The sequence below is a fragment of the Procambarus clarkii genome, chromosome 14 (assembly GCF_040958095.1).
Source record: "Procambarus clarkii isolate CNS0578487 chromosome 14, FALCON_Pclarkii_2.0, whole genome shotgun sequence".
Classification (NCBI taxonomy): domain Eukaryota; kingdom Metazoa; phylum Arthropoda; class Malacostraca; order Decapoda; family Cambaridae; genus Procambarus; species Procambarus clarkii.
In genome coordinates this window covers 23,605,043-23,629,168 of record NC_091163.1, presented here as the reverse complement: position 1 = coordinate 23,629,168, position 24,126 = coordinate 23,605,043, and the positions used below count along the sequence as shown (strand labels likewise).

At 45.0% G+C, this 24,126-nt stretch overlaps 1 protein-coding gene across 1 annotated transcript in view; it reads left to right on the top strand.

Moving 5' to 3' along the window:
* The window catches only part of LOC138364594 (uncharacterized), a 30,631-nt gene extending 9,307 nt beyond the window's left edge, over positions 1-21,324 (top strand). Inside the window, exons 2-3 of the mRNA XM_069324418.1 lie at positions 8,624-8,705; positions 19,432-21,324. Coding sequence (XP_069180519.1) covers positions 19,473-21,185 — 1,713 coding nt within the window. The 5' untranslated portion in view covers positions 8,624-8,705; positions 19,432-19,472 and the 3' untranslated portion in view covers positions 21,186-21,324. The remainder of the gene's footprint in view (positions 1-8,623; positions 8,706-19,431) is intronic.
* Positions 21,325-24,126: the final 2,802 nt, after the last annotated feature.

The window sequence follows — 24,126 nt, the reverse complement described above, 5'->3', positions numbered from 1 at the left end:
TTAAGAACAGTATCAATATTTGACAAATAGTGTTTTCCTAACTCAAACAATGTGGGGTTTATTATTCTACAGTTATTCCTAATGTCTCTCAGGTGTTCACATTCACGTAGATAGTGGTCAAGGCGGTGTCCATCACTCTCACCACAGATTCTGCAACTTCGCTGATCAACTGTTGTTTCCATTCCAAATCTCCATGGATATTTGTATCCAAGACGGATTCTCGCTATTACAGATTCTCTCACTCGTCGTCCTCCTCTTCGGCCATACTGATTGGGATTGCCAGCTGCAACCATGTTGTACCATCGTACAGATTCACTGGTTTGTGCTTCTATCCTCCTTTCCTCAGTTACCTTGTCACGGTGATGTTGCCTGATAATACCTCTAATTTGTAGTCGAGTCTTGGGTATGAAGTATTCAATATGGTCTCCTTCAGCGCCTTCAGCAGCCAGCACATCTGCTCGTTCATTCCCACATATTCCAACATGGGAGGGGATCCACAGAAACTTGATGACTCTTCCCTGATTGGTAAGTACTCTCACAGCTCTCTTGATTTCAGCGACTATTGCAAGATTTTCTGCCTGATTTTTACTTAGGCTTTGCAGTGCTGCTTTTGAATCGGTGCAAATCACTGCACCATTAGTGTTCCGTTCAAGAAACCTTAACGCCATAACAATGGCAGTTAGCTCTGCTTGCGTTGAAGAGGCATAGTTCTCAATACGTGCTTTTTCTTCATTTCTGCGTTGGAAGGTATTATCCTTGATTACCGTGTATGCTGCACCAGCCCTGCCATTGATAGGATTAGATGACCCGTCAGTGTAGATTTGATCTAGTTCGTCTCCGGCTTCTTTATAAATGTCCTCGAGATACTTGTGCCTCATTTCTTGTGGTATCATGTTGGATTTTTTCATTGCCATTTCATTGATGATGATCTTGCATGAGTCATCCTCCCAGGGAGGTAACCTCTCTACAGGCAGCAGCTCACGGGCTTGCTCAAGCAGGTGAAGCTCTTCAAGGTAGCAGACTGCTCTGTGATGCCATTTTTTGCTTCTCCTGTTTCCCCCTGAAAGTAGCACAGAGCTCAGTTTTTTCTTGGCAATATCATTGTAATGGGGATCTCTGGCTATCCTAATTGCAAGCTTAGCATTCAGCTCCTGAATTCTGCTTTTAATACTGGGAAGGGACAACTCCTCTCGTAGATTAGACGTTTTGGCAGTTCTTGGGACTCCAAGAATGATTGTCATGGCTTCATTTTGAATGCTTTCAAGCCTTTTCATATCGGTTTGGGAGTAGGTGCACAGTACTGGTGCGGCATAGTCTATGACGGAGCGCACATAGGCTGTGTACATCATTTTGAGCACGGCAATTGAGGCTCCATGTCCATTCCAGGTCATAGCTTTCAGTGCCTTGAGTCGACTTTTGCATGTTCCTATGAGTTGATTGAGCTCCTCTTTCTTTCCTTTGTTAGAGCCGACAGTGACGCCAAGGTACCGGTAGTGGTCAACCCATTCAAGTGTTACACCATTAATTTGCAGTTCTTCATTTGCTCTCCGCTTGTGATGGGAGTATGCCTTCGTCTTGTTTGTGGAGAGAGTGAAACCGAGCTCAATACATTTCCTTCCGAGGAGTTCAATGGACTGTTCAATTTTTCCCAAGGTGGGAGCTTGTATTAGGACATCATCTGCATATCCCACTTGTTGTGTTCCTTCCGGAAAATCAATATTTGCAATGGCGTTCATAAGTACATTGAATAGTGTAGGGCTTAAGACTCCGCCTTGGGGGGTCCCGAGTTCCATACTCATTGTTCTGGAGACTGCTCCATTGAAGCAAACCTTGGCTTCCCTTCCTGTGAGGTAGTCTTCAACCCATTTCATGAGTCTCCCCTTGACACCCATGCATGCAAGCTCGTCCAGGATCGCAATCCCCTGTGCTTTGTCGAAGGCTCCTTTGATGTCAACAAATACAGAGTACCTAGCCGTGTCATTAACCAAGTAATTAACTATACAATTTGCTGTGCTCCGTCCTTTAACAAATCCATTGACCCCCTCCCCTAACCTGCCTATTTTGTGCAACAGTCGGTTTAGGATGATCCTTTCAAGCATCTTTCAAGTGCATGACACGAGGCTGATAGGTCTGTAATTACCAGGGTCATTAGGCTTCGGTATGGGAATAATTATTGCGTGTTTCCATTGTGTGGGCAACACTCCACTTAGGAATGACTTGTTAAACAGGTGGAGTAGTGGATTCCCAGACACTGCACACAGTGCATTGAGTATGTCGTAGGTGACGCCATCTTCACCAGGTGCTGTACTTTTACCCTTTTTCATAGCGCCCCTTACTTCTTGGGCTGTGATTGGTTCCCCATACTCGTCATCACTAGACAGTGCTCTTGTTATCCTAATTCTTCTGTCATCATGTCGCAGGAGCTGTTCCCTGCTGATTTCTGCAGGGAGGGAGGAGGAGGATGCTGCATCACTCCACTTGTGAATTAGTTCCTCAGCCTTACCCTGGGGGTCTTTGTGAGCCGCAGGCCGGGCTCTGCCCCCCTTAGCTATCTGAATTTTTGCCCACACTTGTCTTGCAGATGTTTCCCGTCCAATAGAGCTAGTGAACTCAAGCCATTGTCTTTCCCGCTCTATAATCTCCTCTTCCCTGGCTACTTGACACACTGTCTTAAACAACTCTTGGTTACTTTCAGTGGGATGTCTCCGGTACTCTCTACTCATGTCTCGCACATTTGCGTTAAGCATCTTTATGTAATCATTCTCATACCATTTTATTTTCTTCCTCTGAGGGTTACTTCGCCCAGGCGTACGGCGCGGAACTCTTAGACAGCTCTCAATTTGGTGGTTAAGGTCATCAACAAATGTGTTAATGTCTTCTGGGATTTGGTATTCCGTGAACCAGTCACTCATCCTGTTTATGAAGTGCGGCCTCATATCTGGTCCGAGTGATAACCTTTTTCTTTTATTTGTCTCTTTCCTTCTCTTGCTCATGTCGACGGTGGTAATCAGTGCCCAATGGTCACTACATAAACTGTGCACAATGTGTGTACTGGCATCCGTGTCCTGTGCATTCAGCAGGAGAGCATAATCTAATCTTCCTCCTCTGAGGTGAGTTGGCTGTTCATCACCCAGGACCCTAAGGTTTTCACTTCCCCTGACAAAGAGTGACAGTTTCCGTCCATTGACATTGGGCTGATGACAGTTGGCATCATTTAGACAGAATGGAAGCAAAGCATCTATGAGATGAAATATCTAGAGCATCTAGATCTAACAGTATTTATGTCATGGGTGACTTTAATTTTAGCGGAATAAACTGGTTGAACAAAACAGGGAATAGTGAAGCAGAAGATTTTCTAGAATTAATTGACGATTGCTTTCTTACGCAACACATTAAGGAACCAACACGGGAAAATAATATTTTAGATTTAGTGTTAACTAACAGGGAAACGCAAATTAATGACATCGAAATAGGGAGTGAGCTAGGGAGCAGTGATCACAAAGAAATCAGATTTAGCATAGAATGGAATAGACCAGTAGGAGAAAATTCTGTTAAAGTGCCAGATTTTCGAAAAGCTGATTTTAATAGCCTAAGAAATTTTTTGGGTCAAATTGATTGGAAAGTCTTGGGTATGGGGTGTGGGCCGGTCTTGGAGCGAGACATGAACCCAGCGATAGGTGACTTAAATGGGGATTTCGATGTGGATTCAATATATAACTTATTTAAGAATATTCTAAACAAAGCACAGGAACGTAGTATACCATACAAATTGAATAGATCGAATACTAATGACCCAAAGTGGATAACAAAGAATTTGAAGAACCTTATAGGTAAAAAGAGAGCTTGGTACAAAAGGATTAAAAATGGGGAGGTCACTTTAGAACAGGAATTCGTACAACTGGTTAGAAATGTCAAAAAAGAGATAAGGAAAGCAAAAAGAAACTATGAAGTTCGCATAGCAGGGCAAGCAAAGACAAATCCTAAAGGGTTTTTTCAGTTATATCGTACTAAGACTAGGGAAAGGATAGGTCCATTAAAAACTGAGACAGGTCAAATAACAGATAGTGATGAAGAGATGAGTAGTATTTTTAATAAATGTTTTGTATCTGTATTTACTAAAGAGGAACTTAACAATATGCCTTCAGCCGAACAAGTCTATGTGGGTGGGGACGAGGACAGATTGACGAGTTTAGCAGTTACCAGGGAGGATGTTCTTAAACAAATAGTAAAACTCAAACCAAACAAATCCCCAGGGCCGGATGAAGTGTTTGCCAGGGTGCTTAAAGAATGCAAAGAGGAGCTTTGTGACCCACTGTCAACCATATTTAATAAATCAATAGAGTCAGGCAGAGTGCCAGAGTTTTGGAAAGTTGCTAATGTGATACCAGTTTTTAAGAAAGGAGATAGATCACTTGCGTCTAACTATCGACCAATTAACCTAACGTCTATTGTGGGAAAGTTACTCGAATCTATAATAGCAAATAAAATTCGTCTTCATCTTGAAAAACATAAATTAATAATCGAGTCGCAACATGGTTTTATAAATGGCCGTTCATGTTTAACAAATTTGTTATCTTTTTATTCTAGCATTGTTGAGGCAGTTGATAGTGGTAAGGATTGCGATGTTGTATACATTGACTTTAGCAAAGCTTTTGATACAGTGCCACATGAAAGACTGATTAAAAAGAGTCTCATGGTATTGGGGGTGCTATATTAAGCTGGATTAGGGCATGGCTATACCAAAGGAAACAGAGTTAGTTAAATGGAATCAAGTCAGAGTGGGAAAATGTTGTAAGTGGAGTGCCTCAAGGCTCTGTCCTGGGACCTCTGTTGTTTATAATATATATAAATGATTTAGATTCAGGTTTGAGTAGCAACATTTGCAAATTTGCCGATGATACGAAAATCGGTAGGGAAATTAATTCGGAGGAGGACTCGCTATCACTTCAAGATGATCTAGATAGGGTTTTGAAATGGTCAAAGGATTGGCAGATGCAGTTTAATGCTGATAAATGTAAAGTTCTGAGGTTAGGTAATGATGATAGAGTTACAAGATACGAGCTAGATGGTGTTGTGATTGCGAAGTCGGATTGCGAAAGGGATCTGGGAGTTATGATTAGTAAGAATTTAAAACAAAAGGATCAATGCATAAATGTTCGTAATAAGGCAAATCGGACACTTGGATTTATTAATCGCAGCGTTAGTAACAAGACACCTGGTGTGGTTCTCAAGCTATATCTTGCTCTAGTTAGGCCCCATTTAGATTATGCAGTTCAGTTTTGGTCGCCATATTATAGAATGGATATAAATTCACTTGAACGTGTCCAGCGTAGGATGACTAAGTTAATTCCCCAAATTAGAAATCTTTCATATGAAGAAAGATTAACAAAGCTTAAGTTGCATTCACTGGAAAGGCGAAGAGTTAGGGGTGACATGATAGAGGTTTACAAGTGGATGAATGGACATAACCGGGGGGATATTAATAGGGTATTAAAAGTATCAACACAGGACAGAACACGAAACAATGGATATAAATTGGATAAGTTTAGATTTAGGAAAGACTTGGGTAAATACTGGTTCAGTAACAGGGTTGTTGATTTGTGGAACCAATTGCCGCGTAACATTGTGGAGGTGGGGTCCCTCGATTGTTTCAAGCACGGGTTGGACAAGTATATGAGTGGGATTGGGTGGTTATAGAATAGGAGCTGCCTCGTATGGGCCAATAGGCCTTCTGCAGTTACCTTTGTTCTTATGTTCTTATGTTCTTATGTTATGTCCATTCACCCACTTGTAAACCTCTATCATGTCACACCTAACTCTTCACTTTTCCAGTGAATGCAACTTAAGCTTTGTTAATCTTTCATTATATGAAAGATTTCCAATTTGGGGAATTAACTTAGTCATCCTACGCTGGACACGTTCAAGTGAATTTATATCCATTCTATAATACGGCGACCAAAACTGAACTACATAATCTAAATGGGGCCTAACCAGAGCAAGATATAGCTTAAGAACCACACCAGGTGTCTTGTTACTAACGCTTCGATTAATAAATCCAAGTGTCCAATTTGCATTATTATGAACATTTATGCACTGATCCTTTTTTAAATTCTTACTAATCATAACTCCCAGATCCCTTTCACAATCTCATAACCATCTAGCTCGTATCTTGTGACTATCATCATTACCTAGCCTCAGAACCTTACATTTATCAGCAATTTAACTGCATCTGCCAATCCTTTGACCTTTTCAAAACCCTATTTAGATCAACTTGAAGTGATAGTGAGTCTTCCGTATTTATTTCCCCACCGATTTTTGTATCATCTGTGGGATAAACCTGCTGAGATTGATATGAGGAGTACTACCAGGGACTTGTACTGAACTAAATTAAAAATTACTGTCTGCAAATTAATTTAACTAAAATCTCTAGCTAGGGTTGTAAATCCTAGCTCCTCTTTTTTTAATGACAGATTGTAGGCTGTAAGGGGCAGGTAGGGTGAATGAATTAGTTGTATCATCAGCTTGTATTTTATACAAGGAAAAGATTTAATAAATTCAGTTATATGACTGAACACAGGCTCTGTTTAAATCAGAGATTTAAACATGTACATAGTCTAGCCTAGCACCATAACTATTAACAGCCAATATATTCTTATTCTATAAACAACAATTTAAATTGTAAAAATATAATAAATGACTTTAAATGTAGAACACTGTTACTAAGTAAAAGAAATTATATTCAATTAAATGAACTTTTGATAACTTAAAAAATAACTAGGCAAGCAATTGTTAACTTAATTTATATATTCAAGTATCTATGCAATGTATTTATTTTCAATTTATATGATGTACAGCCAGCTTGAATCCTTTCCCACACAATCGACACTCGTGAGGTTTTATTTACTTATTGCAGCTGAATCTTTTCTGACACAATGGACACTAATAAATAAAATAAATAAATAATGTATTTAGGTAAGGTACATACAAACAAGAGATTTTACAAGGAATGATGGATTTATAGATTCATGAGGTCTAGTGCTTGGATAAAGATTCACTGCTACACTACTATGTTAATAAACTTACTGAGGTATGAGGCATTGCCTCGCTTTATAACAGACAGACAGACTGACTTGTAGGATATTAAAGTCATACAAGCATACAATTGGCCAATTAATACACTACTGTAATAACCTTCAATATACTTATCTGAAGCCGGGTGCCTGTCTGACAGTGTGCCAGACTTGATAACTCTCTTGTCACGAGTTTAGGCACGATATTTTATATCAGTCTTGCTGTAGATTTTTGTTGTAGCATTGCTACATGATTTTATTTTAACTGCTTTGCAATAAGATGAGGGTTGATGAAGGTGGAGACAAGTCACTGTGCTCCACTCTACACTTATAGATATAAATGTTCTAGAGATTTTCCTTGTAGATATATTGTCCAGGTACTCCCCCAGTTCTAGAGTGTTCACTGGTGATAAAATAATTAGATAAGATGTCCTGAGCTAAATGTTTGCTAAGGATCCGTCAATGTTCACTCGGTTGTAAACAAACGCGAAGTGCCGCGGGGTATAGTGGGCGCTTTTTGTTTCCGAGATGCTCCTCCCTCTCCCTTGAGAGGGGTAGCTTTCAATGAATACTGATTATTTTTACTGTCTAGACATATGATTGAGATAAGATGTGATTATAATATAATCTTTATATCCTATATCTAATTATAAGTAGTACTTGATAGTACCACTGATTCATATTAAGGATTCTATTTATAATCCCTACCAGAAGCGATTAATGTTCCAATAGTTTTTTTAATTAACAAATCCTTCTAGAAGCTTTTGGATCCTTGAGAGATCATGCAGTCACGTAGGCATCTATAGTCACGTAGGCATCTAGGGCCCTATGGCGTACGTGATCCAAGTGGCATTGTCATCTAGGATCAAGATGTATAATGATTCGGATTTGATTTTGATATTTGATACGATTTTGATACAAAAATTTCCCACATCATTGGCCACTTTGCCCATTTGTTTCTGCCTAGGTAGGGAATCGAACCCGCGCCACAGAATTAAGTCCTGCGTGCTATCCACCAGGCTACCAGGTCCCCCTCTGTGTGTGTGTGTGTGTGTGTGTGTACTCACCTAGGTGTGTTTGCGGGGGTTGAGCTCTGGCTCTTTGGTCCCGCCTCTCAACCGTCAATCAACAGGTATACAGATTCATGAGCCTATCGGGCTCTGTCATATCTACACTTGAAACTGTGTATGGAGTCAGCCTCCGCCACATCACTTCCTAATGCATTCCATTTGTCAACCACTCTGACACTAAAAAAGTTCTTTCTAATATCTCTGTGGCTCATTTGGGCACTCAGTTTCCACCTGTGTCCCCTTGTGCGTGTTCCCCTTGTGTTAAATAGACTGTCTTTATCTACCCTATCAATCCCCTTCAGAATCTTGAATGTGGTGATCATGTCCCCCCTAACTCTTCTGTCTTCCAGTGTGTGTGTGTGTGTGTGTGTGTGACACAGTAGTATTGTAATAATAGTAGTGTATTTTGTTTACACTATTTCGCATCTAGTTGAGATAGATTCACAAGTAAGTTTAGGCTGAAAAAAGCTATCAATATTTCAGGATTCTCACTATCAAAACCCCAGCCCACGTCAGCAGCGTCAGCAACAACAACAGCAGCAGGAGCAGCAACACCACCAACTGGGTAGATCTATTGCTTTTCCCTCTACTAGTGGATTAACTTTCCCACAATTTCTCGCTAAGCATTGCACAACCTCATTCCTCACATACAAACACCCCCCCACACACACCATATGTTGATTGTGTCTAGTGAGGAGGAGGAAGATGGAGGTAGAGAGGATAAGAGAAAGGAGGGAGAAGTGTAGTAGTACTAGCTAGTGATGAAGATTGAGGAAGTGGAGGCAGTACCAGTAGTGCTCTCTCTCCACCCCCTGATCACCCAATTCCCCCAGAATCACCTGCCTCTCCACCCTCACCAGAGGTCCCCGCTTCTCCACCCCACCTTCGGGGTCCTCCCACTACCCCCACCACCCATAATCCCTCAGATGACTAAATAGAAAATTTTAATAGCGTACACCATGCAGCTTCTTTTTTCAATTCCAGAACATGTAAATACATCCCCAGGTGTATATTTAAGAGCGTATGCAGTTTTTATTTATCTTATCCTCGCTCAATTCTCTAATCACCCATCACTTTTATCCTGATCTAATCCTAATCATCGACAATTTAAACGTTCCTAATGAAGAAGACCGTGATCCTATCAACAATGATGGATTCCCTATATGCGGTGAGGGGAGAACTATCATTCGAGATTTCGTGGTAATCTCCCTCTCTTCCTTCAAAGCTTTCTCTTTCATCGTACCTTTCGAGTCAGGCTTGGTGCCACTCTCTGAATCTTTTCGGCAGGATGACGGTGTGACCCAGGGTAGTGTTCTGAGTAATACTCTTTTGCTGGTTGCCCTCAATGGTCTTCTTTCCTCCCTTCCTTCTGGCATCTTCTCTGCTCTTTATGTTGATGATCTTACTCTTTGCTGTCGGGGTGATGATTCGCCTCTCCTTCAATGGTGGCTTCAACTTGCAATTGATGCCGTGTCATCTTGGGCCACCAATCATGGCTTCAAGTACTCTAATACTAAGACTTGTGCCATGACTTTTACTCGGAAGCGGGTCGTTCTTCGTCCCTCTGTCACTTTATGGTCATTCCCTTGAGTACAAAGATTCCGCGAAGCTTTTGGTTATTCTTTGACACTCGTTTGTCTTGGTCGCCCCATGTCTCTTACCTCCATGTTGAATGCTCTAAAGCCCTTAACCTACTTAAGGTTTTGTCCCATACTTCTTGACGAGCGGATAGACGCACGCTCCTTTATTTACATTCCTCTCTCGTCCTGTCTAAGCTCGATTATGGTTGCCCCTCCTACTCTACACCGTCTTGATCCTTTGCACCATACTGGGTTGCGCATCGACTCTGGTGCTTTTTGTTAAACTCCTACCCTCAGCTTGTACGCTAACACTGGCTTTGTCTGTCCAGGATTGCCGTGATCGCTACAGTCTTCGCTATCTTGCGAGATCCTTACAGCATCCTCACTCTCGCCTCTTTCGTGCTTTGTCTTTTATCCCTCCTGTAGTTCCTGTTCCTCTTCACCACCTTCCTCTTTCTGTCCGTTTGTCTCGCTTACAGGATTCTCTTTCAGCTCGTATTACTTTTTCAATGTTTGAAAATGTTTCTCCTCGTATTGTTCCATCCTTGCCCCCGTGGAGGATCCCCCTTCCCAAATTTTGTACCTCTCTGACCCGCATCACTAAAGCTTTTACCCCTCCTACAGTTCTAAAACGCCTCTTCCTTGAGCACTTTTCTTCTCGCTCCCACTCCGTCCCCATCTTCACCGATGGGTCTAAGTCTGCTGACGGTGTAGGCTACTCTGTTGTTTTTCCTGACCACACTTATGTGTCGCCTTCCTCCGGAGTCTAGCATCTTCACGGCAGAACTTTATGCTATCTCTATGCTCTTCGCCTCCTATTTTCTCGGTGTCAATCCTCCTTTGTGGTGGTAGTTGACTCTCGTAGTGCCCTCATGGAGTTAGGGTCCTTTAATCCGCTCCACCCGGTGGTTGTCAAGATTCAACATTAGCTGTTTCTTATCTCCAGTAAATTTAAGTCGGTTGCATTTTGCTGGGTTCCCAGCCATGTTGGTGTCTCTTTAAATGAGCGTGCGGATGCTGCCGCTAAGGAAGCTGTCCGCGCTTGTCCCATCTTTCGTAAAAGTATTCCTTATTCCGCCTTTTACCCAGTTATTCATTCCTCCATCCTTGCCTGCTGGCAGAGTTGTTGGTCTTCTGTTATTGGTAACAAACTGCGTACTCTTAGTCGCGTGTCCCAGTGGCCTTCCTCCTGCCACCGTAACCGGCGGTGGGTAATGGCTCTGGCTAGGTTAGGTATTGGCCATACCAGTTTAACTCGTGGTCACTTAATGGAGCGCTGCCCTGCTCCTTATTGCCCATATTGCATTGTCCCTCTTACGGTCGTGCATATCCTTGTTGAATATGTCCTGACTTTCAGGACGAGCGTGTGTGTCGTCTTCCGACCGTCCCCTGCGGTCGCTTGTCCCTCGATAGAATTCTTGGCGACTTGGATTCTTTTGATATCTTTCGCCTTGTGCGTTTTTGTTCTCGTATTGGCATCCTTGGTGATATTTAGCGCCCTCTGATTATCCTGCACATTTGATGGTGCTACATAACCTTCCCGGTTCGGTGCCTTGAGATATACAAGAGTTGTTACATTCTTGTACAGCCACTAGTACGCGTAGCGTTTCGGGCAGGTCCCTGGAATACGATCCCCTGCCGCGAAGAATCGTTTTTTCATCCAAGTACACATTTTACTGTTGCGTTAAACAGAGGCTACAGTTAAGGAATTGCGCCCAGTAAATCCTCCCCGGCCAGGATACGAACCCATGACATAGCGCTCGCGGAACGCCAGGCGAGTGTCTTACCACTACACCACGGAGACTGTTTGATAATTTTATTCTTACAAATTCTTTCTTGCAAATGTTGCTACTCAAACTTGAATCTAAATCATTTATATATATTATTAACAAGAGAGGTCTCAGGACAGACTTGAGGCACTCCACTTACAACATTTTTCCACTCTGACTTAACCCCATTTATACTATTTCCTTTGGTATAGCCATGCCCTAATCCAACTTAATATAGCACCCCCAATACCATGAGCCTTTATCTTTTTAATGTCTTTCATGTGGCACTGTATCAAAAGCTTTGCTAAAGTCAAGGTACACATCACAATCCTTACCACTATCAACTGCCTCAACTATGCTGGAATAAAAAGATAGCAAATTTAAGCATGAACAGCCATTTGTAAAACCATGTTGAGACTCGTATATTAATTTGTTTTTCAAGATGAACCGATAATTGCAAATGCAATAAGTCTTCAAGTAACTTTCCCACAATAGACGTTAGGCTAATTGGCCGATAGTTTGACACAAGTGATCTCTCCTTTCTTAAAAAAAACATTAGCTACTTTCCATGACTGGCACTCTGTCTAACTATTGATTTATTAAATATGGTAGACAGTGGCTTGCAAAGCTCCTCTTTGCATTCTTTAAGCACCCTAACAAACACTTCATCCGGCCCTGGGGATTTGTTTGGTTTGAGTTTTACCGTTTAACTACATCCTCCCTGGTAACTGCAAAACTAGTAAACCTGTCCTTGTCTCTACCACATAGACTTGTTCGGCTGATGGCATATTATCAAGTTACTCTTTAGTAAATATAGATATAAAATGTTTAATAAAAATACTACTCGTCTCTTCATTATCCGTTATTTGACCTGTCTGTTTTTAATGGGCTTATTCTTTCCCTAACCTTTGTTAGATATAACTGAAAAACCCTTTAAGATTTGTCTTTGATGGCCCTGCCATACGAACTTCAAAGTTTTTTTTTTTTTTTTTATCCTTCCTTGTCTGGGGGCTTAGTGGGCGGCTGCCGGAGTGTGATGCTCCTTGGGACAGTCCTCTGTCCTTTTCTAGCCTTGTGCTCCTGCTGCCGTCCTCTCCAATTCTGCTGGGCATCTTTTCCTTTTCCTTCTGTTTCGTTTTTCTCCCCCCTCTTCTCCTATCTGCTTGCCGTTTCCTGCCGACCTTTTGCTCGTTCTGGTTCTTCCCTTGGACTTCTTCTACTTTGACGCCCGGGTGCTTGAGGAGGCATACTCTTGCACCCGTAGAACTGCAGTACCCGACGTCGAGAGCGAGGGGAACCTTTTATTGTCAATCCCCACTTCGTCACTGAACCCGATCTCGACGGACTGTCGGTTTCTTAAGGTGGCGTTTGTGGGGCGTATACTCACGACGCACCCCTAGGAGGCCCCGACAAGATCGGCGATAGCTTCTTGTTGGGTGTCCTGCCTCTAATTGTGGCTCCATGGTGGGTGTGGGGGCACATTCGTGAGTGAATTCGTAATTTCGTCAAGATGATAACCCCTGTTTCGGCTGCTTCTGGCTTACCTTTTCAGGCTCGTGGGGTGGGCGACCAAGCCCCCGAGTCGGTCCGTATTGGAAGACCGGGCTCTGTAGCCTCCGCTGCATTGGGCCCCGACCTTGCTCCTCCTTTGGCCTCTCTGACTCCTTCCCCTGGCTCCCCTCCCTCCTCTGTGGTTGGGTCGAGCCCCAAGCCCCCAGTGGTGACTACCTCGTCCCCTGGCGCGGCTCCTTCTCTAGTTGTTACTACTGCGCCTTTTAACCCCTCTCTCTCTGGGGGTTCTCACCGCCGTTCTCGTCACGGCCGCCCTCGCTCGATTCCTTCCAGTTCTGCTACCTATCAAGCCTTGTTTGGTCCCGCTTCGTGGGCCAAATATTTTGATCTCCTCCCTCTTGATTCTGCGCCTCCTGGCGATTTCTCCCTCCATCGACATCTCATTGATTCCGTGGATGCCTCCATTACTTTTAACCCCACTCGTCTCGGTACGCGTGTCGTTGCTGCTCCTTCTCAGGATGCTGCTTCCCGCTTGGCTGCCTTATCCTGCCTTGGCGAGACCCCCGTTCGGGTCTCGAAGAACGTCCAGTTGAATGCCAGTGTTGGCACTATTTTGCTCCCGCCCCATGTTGCGACCGGTGTTCGGGACCTACGCGACTGCCACGACGATATTCGACATATCCTCGCTGCCCAGGGCCATTCTATTCTCCAGGTGGACACGTTTACTCGTCCCCCTCGTGGTAGTCGCCGTCAACCCCTCCGGGTTGTGAAGATTACCTTTGATGGTAGGACCCTTCCACCCTCTGTCATTCTTGCTGGTGCCAGGTGCTCTGTCCAGGAGTACATTCCTTCTCCTCGGCTCTGCAACAAGTGCTGGAGGTTTGGGCATGGTGCCCTCCGCTGCTCCGGGACTGTCTCTCTCTGTCCTTTGTGTGGTGGCGAAGGTCACTCTAAGTCGGAGTGCGCTTCTCCCCAGGCTCGTTGCCTCAACTGCGGTGAGGCCCATCCTACCTTCTCCCGTGCGTGTGTCCATTACAAGCTTGAGGCAGCCGTCCTCAACTTGAAGCACCGGGAGCGTTTATCTTTTCCTGAGGCGAGGCGCCAGGTTCGCCGGCTCCCGCCTTACGCTAATATCTCTTATGCTCGCGTGTTGCGCTCTTCCTCTCCTCGTCCTTCCCACCTTCCTCAGACTCACAACCGTTTCCAGGCCTTGGACCCTGATGCGTCCACTGCCCCCTCCTCTGTCCCTTTGGGTTCTCTCCCGAAGGATCCTCCTCCTGATCCTCTGTCTGGGGTTCCCCTTCCTTCTACCCGGTCTGTCGTGTCTTCTGTGTCTCCTTCCTCGTCCCCCTCCGATCCTCCTTCCCATCCTCTTCCTCCATCTATCGGCTCTCCCCGCCGCCTGTCGGTGCGGGCGGATGTCCATCGCTCTCCTAATGGCCGTCGTGTGTGCTCTCGTTCGGCTTCTCCTGTTGAGACACTGGAATCCGTTGCCCGGTACGTAGTTGCTGGGACACCGGTCTCTTTAAGTCAGAAGCGTAAGCCTGGCTCCTCTCCTTCCTCTTCCCCGGCGGGTAAGAAGGCTTCGCTTTCTTCCTCAGCTCCTCCTTCTGGCTCTGTTGCTCCTTCCACTCCCGTTTCAGTGCTTGCGCCCCCTGTTCCTGCTATGGAGGTTTCTTTGGCCCCTGCTTCCCTTTCGGTTGCTGCTCTTGCTGGGGTGCGCTCCTCTCTTTCTCCTCCCCCTCTTCCTGCTGCTGTCCTTGACTGCTCCTCTCCATTGTCTCCTCCTCCTCCTCCTCCTCCTCCTCCTCCTCCTCCGGACCCTGCCCGCCCACCTCTGATCTGTTCTCCCGTTTCCTTCCCTCCGTCTTTGCTCAGTTTACCCATGCCCCCTAACCCTGACTTTGCTGACCCTGATCCCGACCCTGATATTCTTTAACGTGCTCTGTTGGTCTTTCGCCTTTGTTTCTTCCTTGTTCTCTGTTTTTGTCCTTTCTCTTCTCGTCGTTGTCCATTCTTCAATGGAACGTTCGAGGTTATTACGCCAATTTCCTCGAACTCCAACTTCTGGTTTCGCGGTTTTCGCCCCTTTGTGTCTGTCTCCAGGAGCCGATGCTTGGTGCTCGTCCTGGTCGTTTTCGTGGCTATTCCTTTCTCTCCCCCCCCCCCCCCCCCAGCGATTGCTGGGGCTTCTAATTCTTCTGCTCTCTTGATTCGGGCTGATGTTCCCTTTGTTCCTTTACTTTTTCCTTCGCCTCTCCATTGTTCTGCTGCTCGTATCTTTGTGGGGAAATGGTACACAGTTTGTTCCATTTATCTCCCCCCGAGTGTCCCGCTCTCTCTTCCTAATTTGAAACGCCTCCTAGACTCCTTGCCGGAGCCTGTGCTCCTGCTGGGTGACTTCAATTGTCGTCATTCTCTTTGGGGTGACGTTCTGACGAATACCCGGGGTCGCCTCCTTGAGCCGTTTCTCCTCTCTTCTTCCCTGTCTCTTCTGAATTCTGGTGAGCCCACTCATTTGGACTCTCGAACTCGCACCCTTTCTTCTCTTGATCTTTCTCTCTGCTCTTCTTCTCTTTACTTAGATTTCACATGGCAGGTTCTTGATGACCTCCATGGAAGTGATCATTTCCCCATCCTTGTTTCCTTTTTCTCTTTTCGCCCTTCCCTCTCTTTCCCTAGGTGGCAGTTTGCTAAGGCGGACTGGACCCTGTTTTCCCTCAGTGCTACTCTCTCTGACCTCTCCCTTCTGCCCCTCTCTCGCGCTCTCCTCCTTTTTCATGACACTGTCTTCGACGCTGCCCTCCGCTCTATTCCTCGCTCTTCCTCTCGGGGTCCACGGAAGTGCGTTCCCTGGTGGAATGCGGACTGTGCTCGGGCTGTCCGCTGTAAGCGTGCAGCCTGGAAGAAGCACCGCCGTAGGCAGACGACCGATTCTTTTCTTTTCTTTCGGAAAGCGAGTGCGGTGGCCCGTAGGGCCATCCGTATGGCTAAACGTGAATGTTGGGCATCTTATGTCTCGACAATTACGTCCGAAACCCCTCTGGCCCAGATCTGGAAGCGTATCCGCAAGATAGCGGGTAAGTTCGTTCCCGATGTTTCACCGGTCCTTCACCTCCATGATACTCTTGTGGCGGACCCGTTGCAGGTCGCTTCCGAACTGGGTTCCCACTTTTCTTCTGTTAGCTCTGGTCTTCATCTTCCCCAATCTTTCCTTCTTCGTAAACCTGTCCTTGAGTCTCGTCCTTTAGATTTCTGCACTCATCTTCAGCTTCCCTATAATGATCCCTTCTCTCTCTGAACTTCGTTCTGCCCTGGCCCTCTGCGGTTCTACGGCGGCGGGCTCCGATGGTATTCATTATGAGATGCTTCGCCATCTCCCTCCGAGCACGTCTCGGTATTTACTGAGTCTGTATAATCGGATCTGGGAGTCGTCGTCAGTCCCTGAGGACTGGCTCGATGCCGTTGTCCTCCCTGTTCGCAAACCAGGGTCTCTGGGTACTTCCCCTAAGGACTTTCGCCCTATTGCTCTCACAAGTTGTGTCTGCAAACTCTTTGAACGTATGGTTAACGTTCGTCTGATGTGGTTCCTGGAACACCATCACCTCCTCTCCCCTTCTCAATTTGGTTTCCGCAAGTGCCGCAGCACGACAGATGTCCTGGTGAACTTGGAGGTCTATATACGTACTGCTTTTGCTGCGAAGACCTCCGTTGTTGCCGTCCTTTTTGACCTAGAAAAGGCTTACGACACCACTTGGCGTTATCATATCCTATCTCAACTTCATTCTTTTGGCCTTCGTGGTCATCTCCCTCTCTTTCTCCGCAGCTTCCTCTCTCGTCGTTCCTTTCGGGTGCGCCTTGGTACCGCTCTCTCTCCCCCTTTTCAGCAATACGAAGGTGTGCCCCAGGGTAGTGTTCTGAGCACTACTCTTTTTCTGGTTGCCCTCAATGGTCTTCTTTCCTCTCTTCCTTCTGGTGTCTTCTCCGCTCTCTATGTCGATGATCTTACCCTTTGTTGTCAGGGTGATGATTCGCCTCTCCTTCAACGCCGGCTTCAACTTGCGATTGATGCCGTGTCGTCTTGGGCCACAGGTCATGGCTTCAAGTTCTCTACTTCTAAGACTTGTGCCATGACTTTTACGCGGAAACGGGTTGTTCTTCGTCCCTCTTTGTCACTTTATGGTCATCCCCTTGAATACAGAGATTCCGCGAAGCTTTTGGGGTTATTCCTTGACACTCGTTTGTCTTGGTCTCCCCATATCTCTTACCTCCGTGTTGAGTGCTCTAAGTCCCTTACCCTCCTTCGGGTCTTGTCCCATACTTCTTGGGGGGCAGATAGGCGCACTCTCCTTGCTTTACATTCCTCTCTCGTCCTGTCTAAGCTCGATTATGGTTGCCCTGCTTACTCGTCTGCTTCTCCTTCTACTCTTCGCCGTCTTGATGCTTTGCACCATACTGGGTTGCGCCTCAGTTCTGGTGCCTTTCGTTCGACTCCCGTCCTTAGCTTGTATGTTGACACTGGCTTCCTGTCTCTCCAGGACCGCCGTAATCGCTACTGTCTTCGCTATCTTGCGCGGTCCTTGCAACATCCTTCCTCTCGTCTCTGTCGTGCTTTAACTTTTACCCCTCCTGCGGTTCCTGTCCCTCTTCACCACCTCCCTCTTTCTGTCCGGTTATCTCGCCTGCAGGATTCTCTTTCCGTTCGTATTTCTGATGTTTCTCCTCGTGTTGTTCCTTCTTTGCCCCCGTGGAGGGTCCCTCTTCCGCGGTTTTGTACATCCTTGACTCGTATCACTAAAGCTTTTACCCCTCCTACAGTTCTAAAACGCCTTTTCCTCGAGCACTTTTCTTCTCACTCCCGCTCAGTTTCTGTCTTCACCGATGGGTCTAAGTCAGCGGACGGTGTTGGCTACTCTGTTGTTTTTCCTGATCGCACTTATATGTGTCGCTTGCCTCCGGAGACTAGCATCTTTACAGCGGAACTTTATGCTATTCTCTATGCTCTTCGTCTCCTGCTTTCTCGTTGTCAGTCTTCCTTTGTGGTTGTTGTTGACTCTCGTAGTGCCCTCATGGCTCTCGGGTGCTTTAATCCAGTTCATCCGGTAGTTGTCGAGATCCAGCATTGGCTGTTTCTCGTTCACAGTAAATTTAAGTCGGTTGAGTTTTGTTGGGTTCCCAGCCATATTGGCGTGTCTTTAAATGAGCGTGCGGATGCTGCCGCTAAGGAAGCTGTCCGCTCTTGTCCCATCTCTCGTAAAGGCATTCCGTATTCCGACTTTTACCCGGTTATCCATTCCTCGGTCCTTACCCGTTGGCAGGCTTCTTGGTTGTCTGTTACTGGTAACAAGCTACGTACTCTTAAATGTTGTGTTTCCTCGTGGCCGTCCTCCTTCCACCGTAACCGGCGGTGGGAAACAGCTCTAGCGAGGTTGCGTATTGGCCATACTCGCTTAACCCATGGTCACTTGATGGAGCGCCGCCCTGCTCCTTATTGTCCTAGTTGCATTGTCCCTCTTACGGTCGTGCATGTCCTTCTTGAATGTCCTGACTTCCAGGACGAGCGTGTGTCTTGCTTTCCGACCGCCCCTCGCGGTCACCTGTCCCTCGATAGAATTCTTGGTGACTCGGATACTTTTGATATCGTTCGCCTTATGCGTTTTTGTTCTCGTATTGGCATCCTTGGTGATATTTAGCGCCCTCTGATTATTTTGCGTATTTGATGGTGCTACATAGCCTTCCCGGTTTGGTGCCTTCTTTTGATAATTACTTACTTACTTATCCTTCCTTGTTCACTTTTTTAGCATTCTAACCAGTTTGACGAACTCTTGTTGTAGTGTTTTCCCCATTCTTAAACATTTTGTACCAAACTCTCATTTTAACTGTAAGGTTCTTCAGATCCATCGTTATCCATTTCAGGTCATTATTATTCGATCTGTTCAATTTGTATGGTATACCACGTTCTTGAGCTTTGCTTTGAATATGTTTAACTAAATCATATTTTGACTCCACGTCGCAGTTCCTTGTTACGTCAACCACCGACCCCCCCTTCCCCAGTGCCCAAGTGTGTCCAGTCATGAACTCTTGATTATTTCAAGCGTAGGTTAGACATATATATGAATAACTTTATATGGATATAAATAGGATCTGCCACCTATGTGCCTTCTGCAGTTTCCTTGATTGTTATTTATAGCCAATTAGTGGTCACTCAGCCATCCAGCGTTAGGATCTTTACACCTCGGATACTGACTCTTCCAGCCATTTAACTCGCCTATATAGTCAACTCCCGTTCATTAATTTCAATTACAGCCCCGCTCCTGTGCCAGGTAAGTCCACTACGGGCTCACCTCAGCCCGTGCTACTTGGAACTTTTGTTCCAAGTAGCTGAATCTAAAAAAACAACATTCATTAATTTAATTATTCTGTTTGGCAGTCCAAGACATCGGTGGAACATCGACGTTTCCTCTCACAAAAATGCAGGCACTGAGGCTATATTTTCTAGAGAGAAATTATCAACGTTTGAGAAAGAGCTTAATCCCAGATTCCATTGCTTCACATCAAGGTTTCCTCACGGCCGCGTCGAGGATCGACCCTTCCAGAATTTGTGTTGATCAAGTTTTAGAAACGATGATGTTTGTAAATGACTTCACAGACACTGACATAACTAGGCTATACTTAACAAAGACTCGCCTTGGTCTGTTTTGGGCACAAACATTTGCCTCGTTTATGGGGAGGCAAATGTCGGTTATTATGACTGGTAAGTGGGAGGACGTTCTCTGGAACATTGTTAAGCTTGTTAAACACTGGAGGCCAGACTTCATACTGGATAATGCCCAACATTCTCCTATCTTGAAATCATGGATTCTCAGCTTATTCGTTGATCCCAACTTGTGTCCAAACCCTTACCTTCGCCTGGAAATGTTAAGATTTATTGGCATGTGGCCAATGGCTTATCTTAGAGACAGCACTTCCGGTAGGAAGGCAGCTGCAGGGTTGGTGGCCACGAGCGCTTATCTGGATATAGATAATCTCATAGCCAGTGAACTAGAGATAAGCGTCTACCATCATCTCGTCAAAGTATGGAACAGCCTTAATATATACGGTCACCTGAATGTTGTTGCCGAAGCGGCGATAGACCAGGTGAGAAGTCTAATTATTGGACCAGAAGTATCGTTTCTCAACAACATGTTACAGCTGCTGATGCAGACGGCAGCAGAAATACCGAGAAGGTATGCTACATATTCTAATGGCATATATCATGCTGCAAAATCATTTCAAAACATCGTATATTTATTTCAGCTGTTTGTGACAACTAAGCCCATCATAGAGGCATATGATTGTCCTGGTCTGACTCAGACTGCTGCAGTTTCTCTGTTTACTATAACGTTTCATATAATAACAATGAGCTCCACATTTGCCGTCATAAGGAGGCTAGATGTCGGCCTCCTCTTAAGACTCTTCCCTAGCCTGGATGACCTTTACAAAAAAGTTTCATCAACGCATATCTCTAGAGTTCTGCGCATAAGGTACGCTGAGCTGCTGTCTTCCCTCAACGAGAAGGTGGCAGTGACAGGATTCCATTTCAATAACTTTCCAACACCGGAGGAGTCTACGGAAGAGTGCCCGGAGCAGTTCGTGGACAAGCTGACGCAGGTGGTGATGGAGGCGCCAGTGTTGCTACAGTCGTCAAAGATAGTGGTGGACGAGTCGACGCTGGTCCGCCTACTGCTGGAGTCCCCCTCCGACCCCTTCACTCGGTGCCCTCTGGACCCCGGATCCTTCAGTCGCCTGCCAGACCTCCAAGCTGACATTGCTGCCTGGAGGAACACCTCCAGAGGTCATAATGACGTCAACGTTAGCAGTAGAACATACGACGACAACGGCGATAGTAGTGATGTCGACAGTAATGATGACGACGATGAAACTGGTGACGACTATTACATTGGTGACGACGACGACTATTTCTTTGGTGACGACGCGTACCGCTGGAGTGACGACCTCTACTACTGGAGTAACGACGACTATGACGACTTTTACGACTTCAACATTGGACATGATGACACCAATATAAGACATGATGACTCCAATATAAGCAGTGACGACGACACTGACGATATAATCGTCAGTAGTGTTAACAGGAGTGAGTGCCAACTAAGCAATTTGTTGCACAAGTTTTATCATATTTGAGCTCGAAGTACAGCATATTCAATTTTTATTTCATTTATTATTATAGATGTAACAAATCTCACTCGTTAAATGTAAAAAATGTAATTTTTTTTATTTTTTTAAGTTTTTAGTTAATAAACATCTACAATATAAATACAAATGAATTGTGTATTATTCTTTAATAACAATGTTACCAAATTCATAGAAGTAAAAGAATCTGGGATATTGAGGAAGCCTATTAGTCCACAAGAGGCTGTTTCTATTTATATCCACCCAAAGTCATTCCTGTATGTTTAACCTACACTTGAAACAAAGGATCTATTATGTTGTGTATTGATATTTTTGTTTTAACTTCTCACTAATCATTCGGGGTGGTGATTCGCCTCTCAACTTGAGATTGATGCCGTGTCGTCTTGGGCCACCGATCATGGCTTAAAGTTCTCTCCATCTAAGACTTGTGTTGTGACTTTTACTTGGAAGTGGGTCATTCTTCGTCCCTCTGTCACTTAAGAATATAAGAACAAAGGCAACTGCAGAAGGCCTATTGGCCTATACGAGGCAGCTCCTATTTATAACCACCCAATCCCACTCATATACATGTCCAACCCATGCTTAAAACAATCGAGGGACCCCACCTCCACAATGTTACGCGGCAATTGGTTCCACAAATCGACAACCCTGTTACTGAACCAGTATTTACCCAAGTCTTTCCTAAATCTAAACTTATTCAATTTATACCCATTGTTTCGTGTTCTGTCTTGTGTTGATACTTTTAATACCCTATTAATATCCCCTTTGTTATGTCCATTCACCCACTTGTAAAACTCTATCATGTCCCCCCTAACTCTTCGCCTTTCCAGTGAATGCAACTTAAGCTTTGTTAATCTTTCTTCATATGAAAGATTTCTAATTTGGGGAATTAACTTAGTCATCCTACGTTGGACACGTTCAAGTGAATTTATATCCATTCTATAATATGGCGACCAAAACTGAACTACATAATCTAAATGGGGCCTAACTAGAGCAAGATATAGATTGAGAACCACACCAGGTGTCTTGTTACTAACGCTGCGATTAATAAATCCAAGTGTCCGATTTGCCTTATTACGAACATTATCACTGCATGGACATCCCGTTGTGTACAAGGATTCCGTTAAGCTTCTGGGGTTAATCTTTGTCACTTGTTTGTCTTGGTCAGCCCATATCTCTTACCTCCGCGCTGAATGCTCTAAGGTCCTTTCCCTCAAGGTTTTGTCCCATACATCTTTGGGGTGGATAGGCGTACGCTCCTCTTTTCATTCCTCATTCGTCTTGTCTAAACTCGATTGTGGTTGCCCTGCTTACTCGTCCACTTCTCCTTCTACTCTTCGCCGTCTTGATGCTTTGCACCATACTGGGTTGCGTCTTCTTTTCCGGTGCCTTTCGTTCGAACCCCACCCTCAGCTTGTATGTTGACATTGGATTCCTATCTCGCCAGGACCGCCGAGATAGTTACTGTCTCCACTATCTGGCGCGGTCCTTGCAACATCCTTCCTCTCGCCTCTGTCGTGCTTTGACTTTTACCCCTCCTGTAGTTCCTGTTCCTCTTCACCACCTCTTTCTGTCCGGCTATCTCGCTTACAGGACTTAACATTCGTCTTTCACTTATTTCTCCTCGTATTGTTCCTTTTTTGCCGTGGAGGGTCCCCCTTCTGAAGTTTAGTAATGCGGATCAAGGATGTACAAAAGCTTTTACTCCTCCTACGGTTCTGAAATGCCTTTTTCTTGCACTTTTCTTCACATTCCCGCTCCGTTTCCATCTTCACCGATGGGTCGAAGTCCGCGGACAGTGTACTCCGTTGTTTTTCCTGACTGCACTTGTATGTGTCGCCTCCCTTCAGAGACTAGCATCTTCACAGCGGAGCTTTATGCTGTTCTCCATGCTCTCAGTCTCCTCCTTTCTCGTTGTCGATACTCCATTGTGGTTGTAGTTGACTCTCGTAGTGCCCTCCTGGCTCTCGGGTACTTTAATCCTGTCCATCCGGTAGTCGTAGAGATTCACCATTAGCTGTTTCTTATCTCTAGTAAATTTAAATCTGTAGTTTTGCTGGATTCCCAGCCATATTTTTCTTTAAATGAGCGTGCGGAAGCTGCCGCTAGAAAGGCTATCCGCTCTTGTCCCGTTTCCCATGAAGATATTCCTTTTTCAGCCTTTTACCCGGTTATTCATTCCTCCATCCTTGCACGTTGGCAGGGTTGCTGGTCTTCTGTTGAAAACAAACTGCGTACTCTTAAGCGTTCCTCCTGTCTCGTTAAGCAGCGGTGGGAAACAGCTCTGGCAAGGTTGTCTCGGCCATACTCGCTAAAATACTCAAGTCACTTAATGGAGCGCCACCCAGCTCCTTATTGTCCAAATTGCATTCTCTCTCCACGTTGTGCATATCCCGTTGAATGTCCTGACTTTGCTTTCCGACCATCCCTTGCAGTCAGTCGTCTTCGATAGAATTCTTGGTGAATCGGACACTTGATGTCGCTCGCCTTATGCATTTCTGTTCTCGTATTGGCATCCTTGGTGATAGTTAGCGCCCGCCAATATTATGATTATTCCGCGCATTTGGTGCTACATAGCCTTCCTGGTTTGGTGCCTTCTTTTGATAATTAATTCTCGCTAATCATAACCCAGATCCCTTCGGCAATCTGATTTCACAATCTCGGTCATCTAGCTCGTATCGTGTAACTATCATCATAGCCTCAACACCTTACATAGTTTAGCGTTAAATTGCATCTGCCAATCTTTTGACCATTTCCACGTCTCATGTTTGAGACAAAAAATACATCTCAAAGGGATAGAGTAGCTTAGGCTATTTTTACCCTCCTCTACTTCGTCTCACAAGGGACTCTCAAATTCAGTGAGTACAAATACACAAATCACAATACAAGAATCCCATTTAACATTGCAGGTTAATATTTAGCACAGCATATA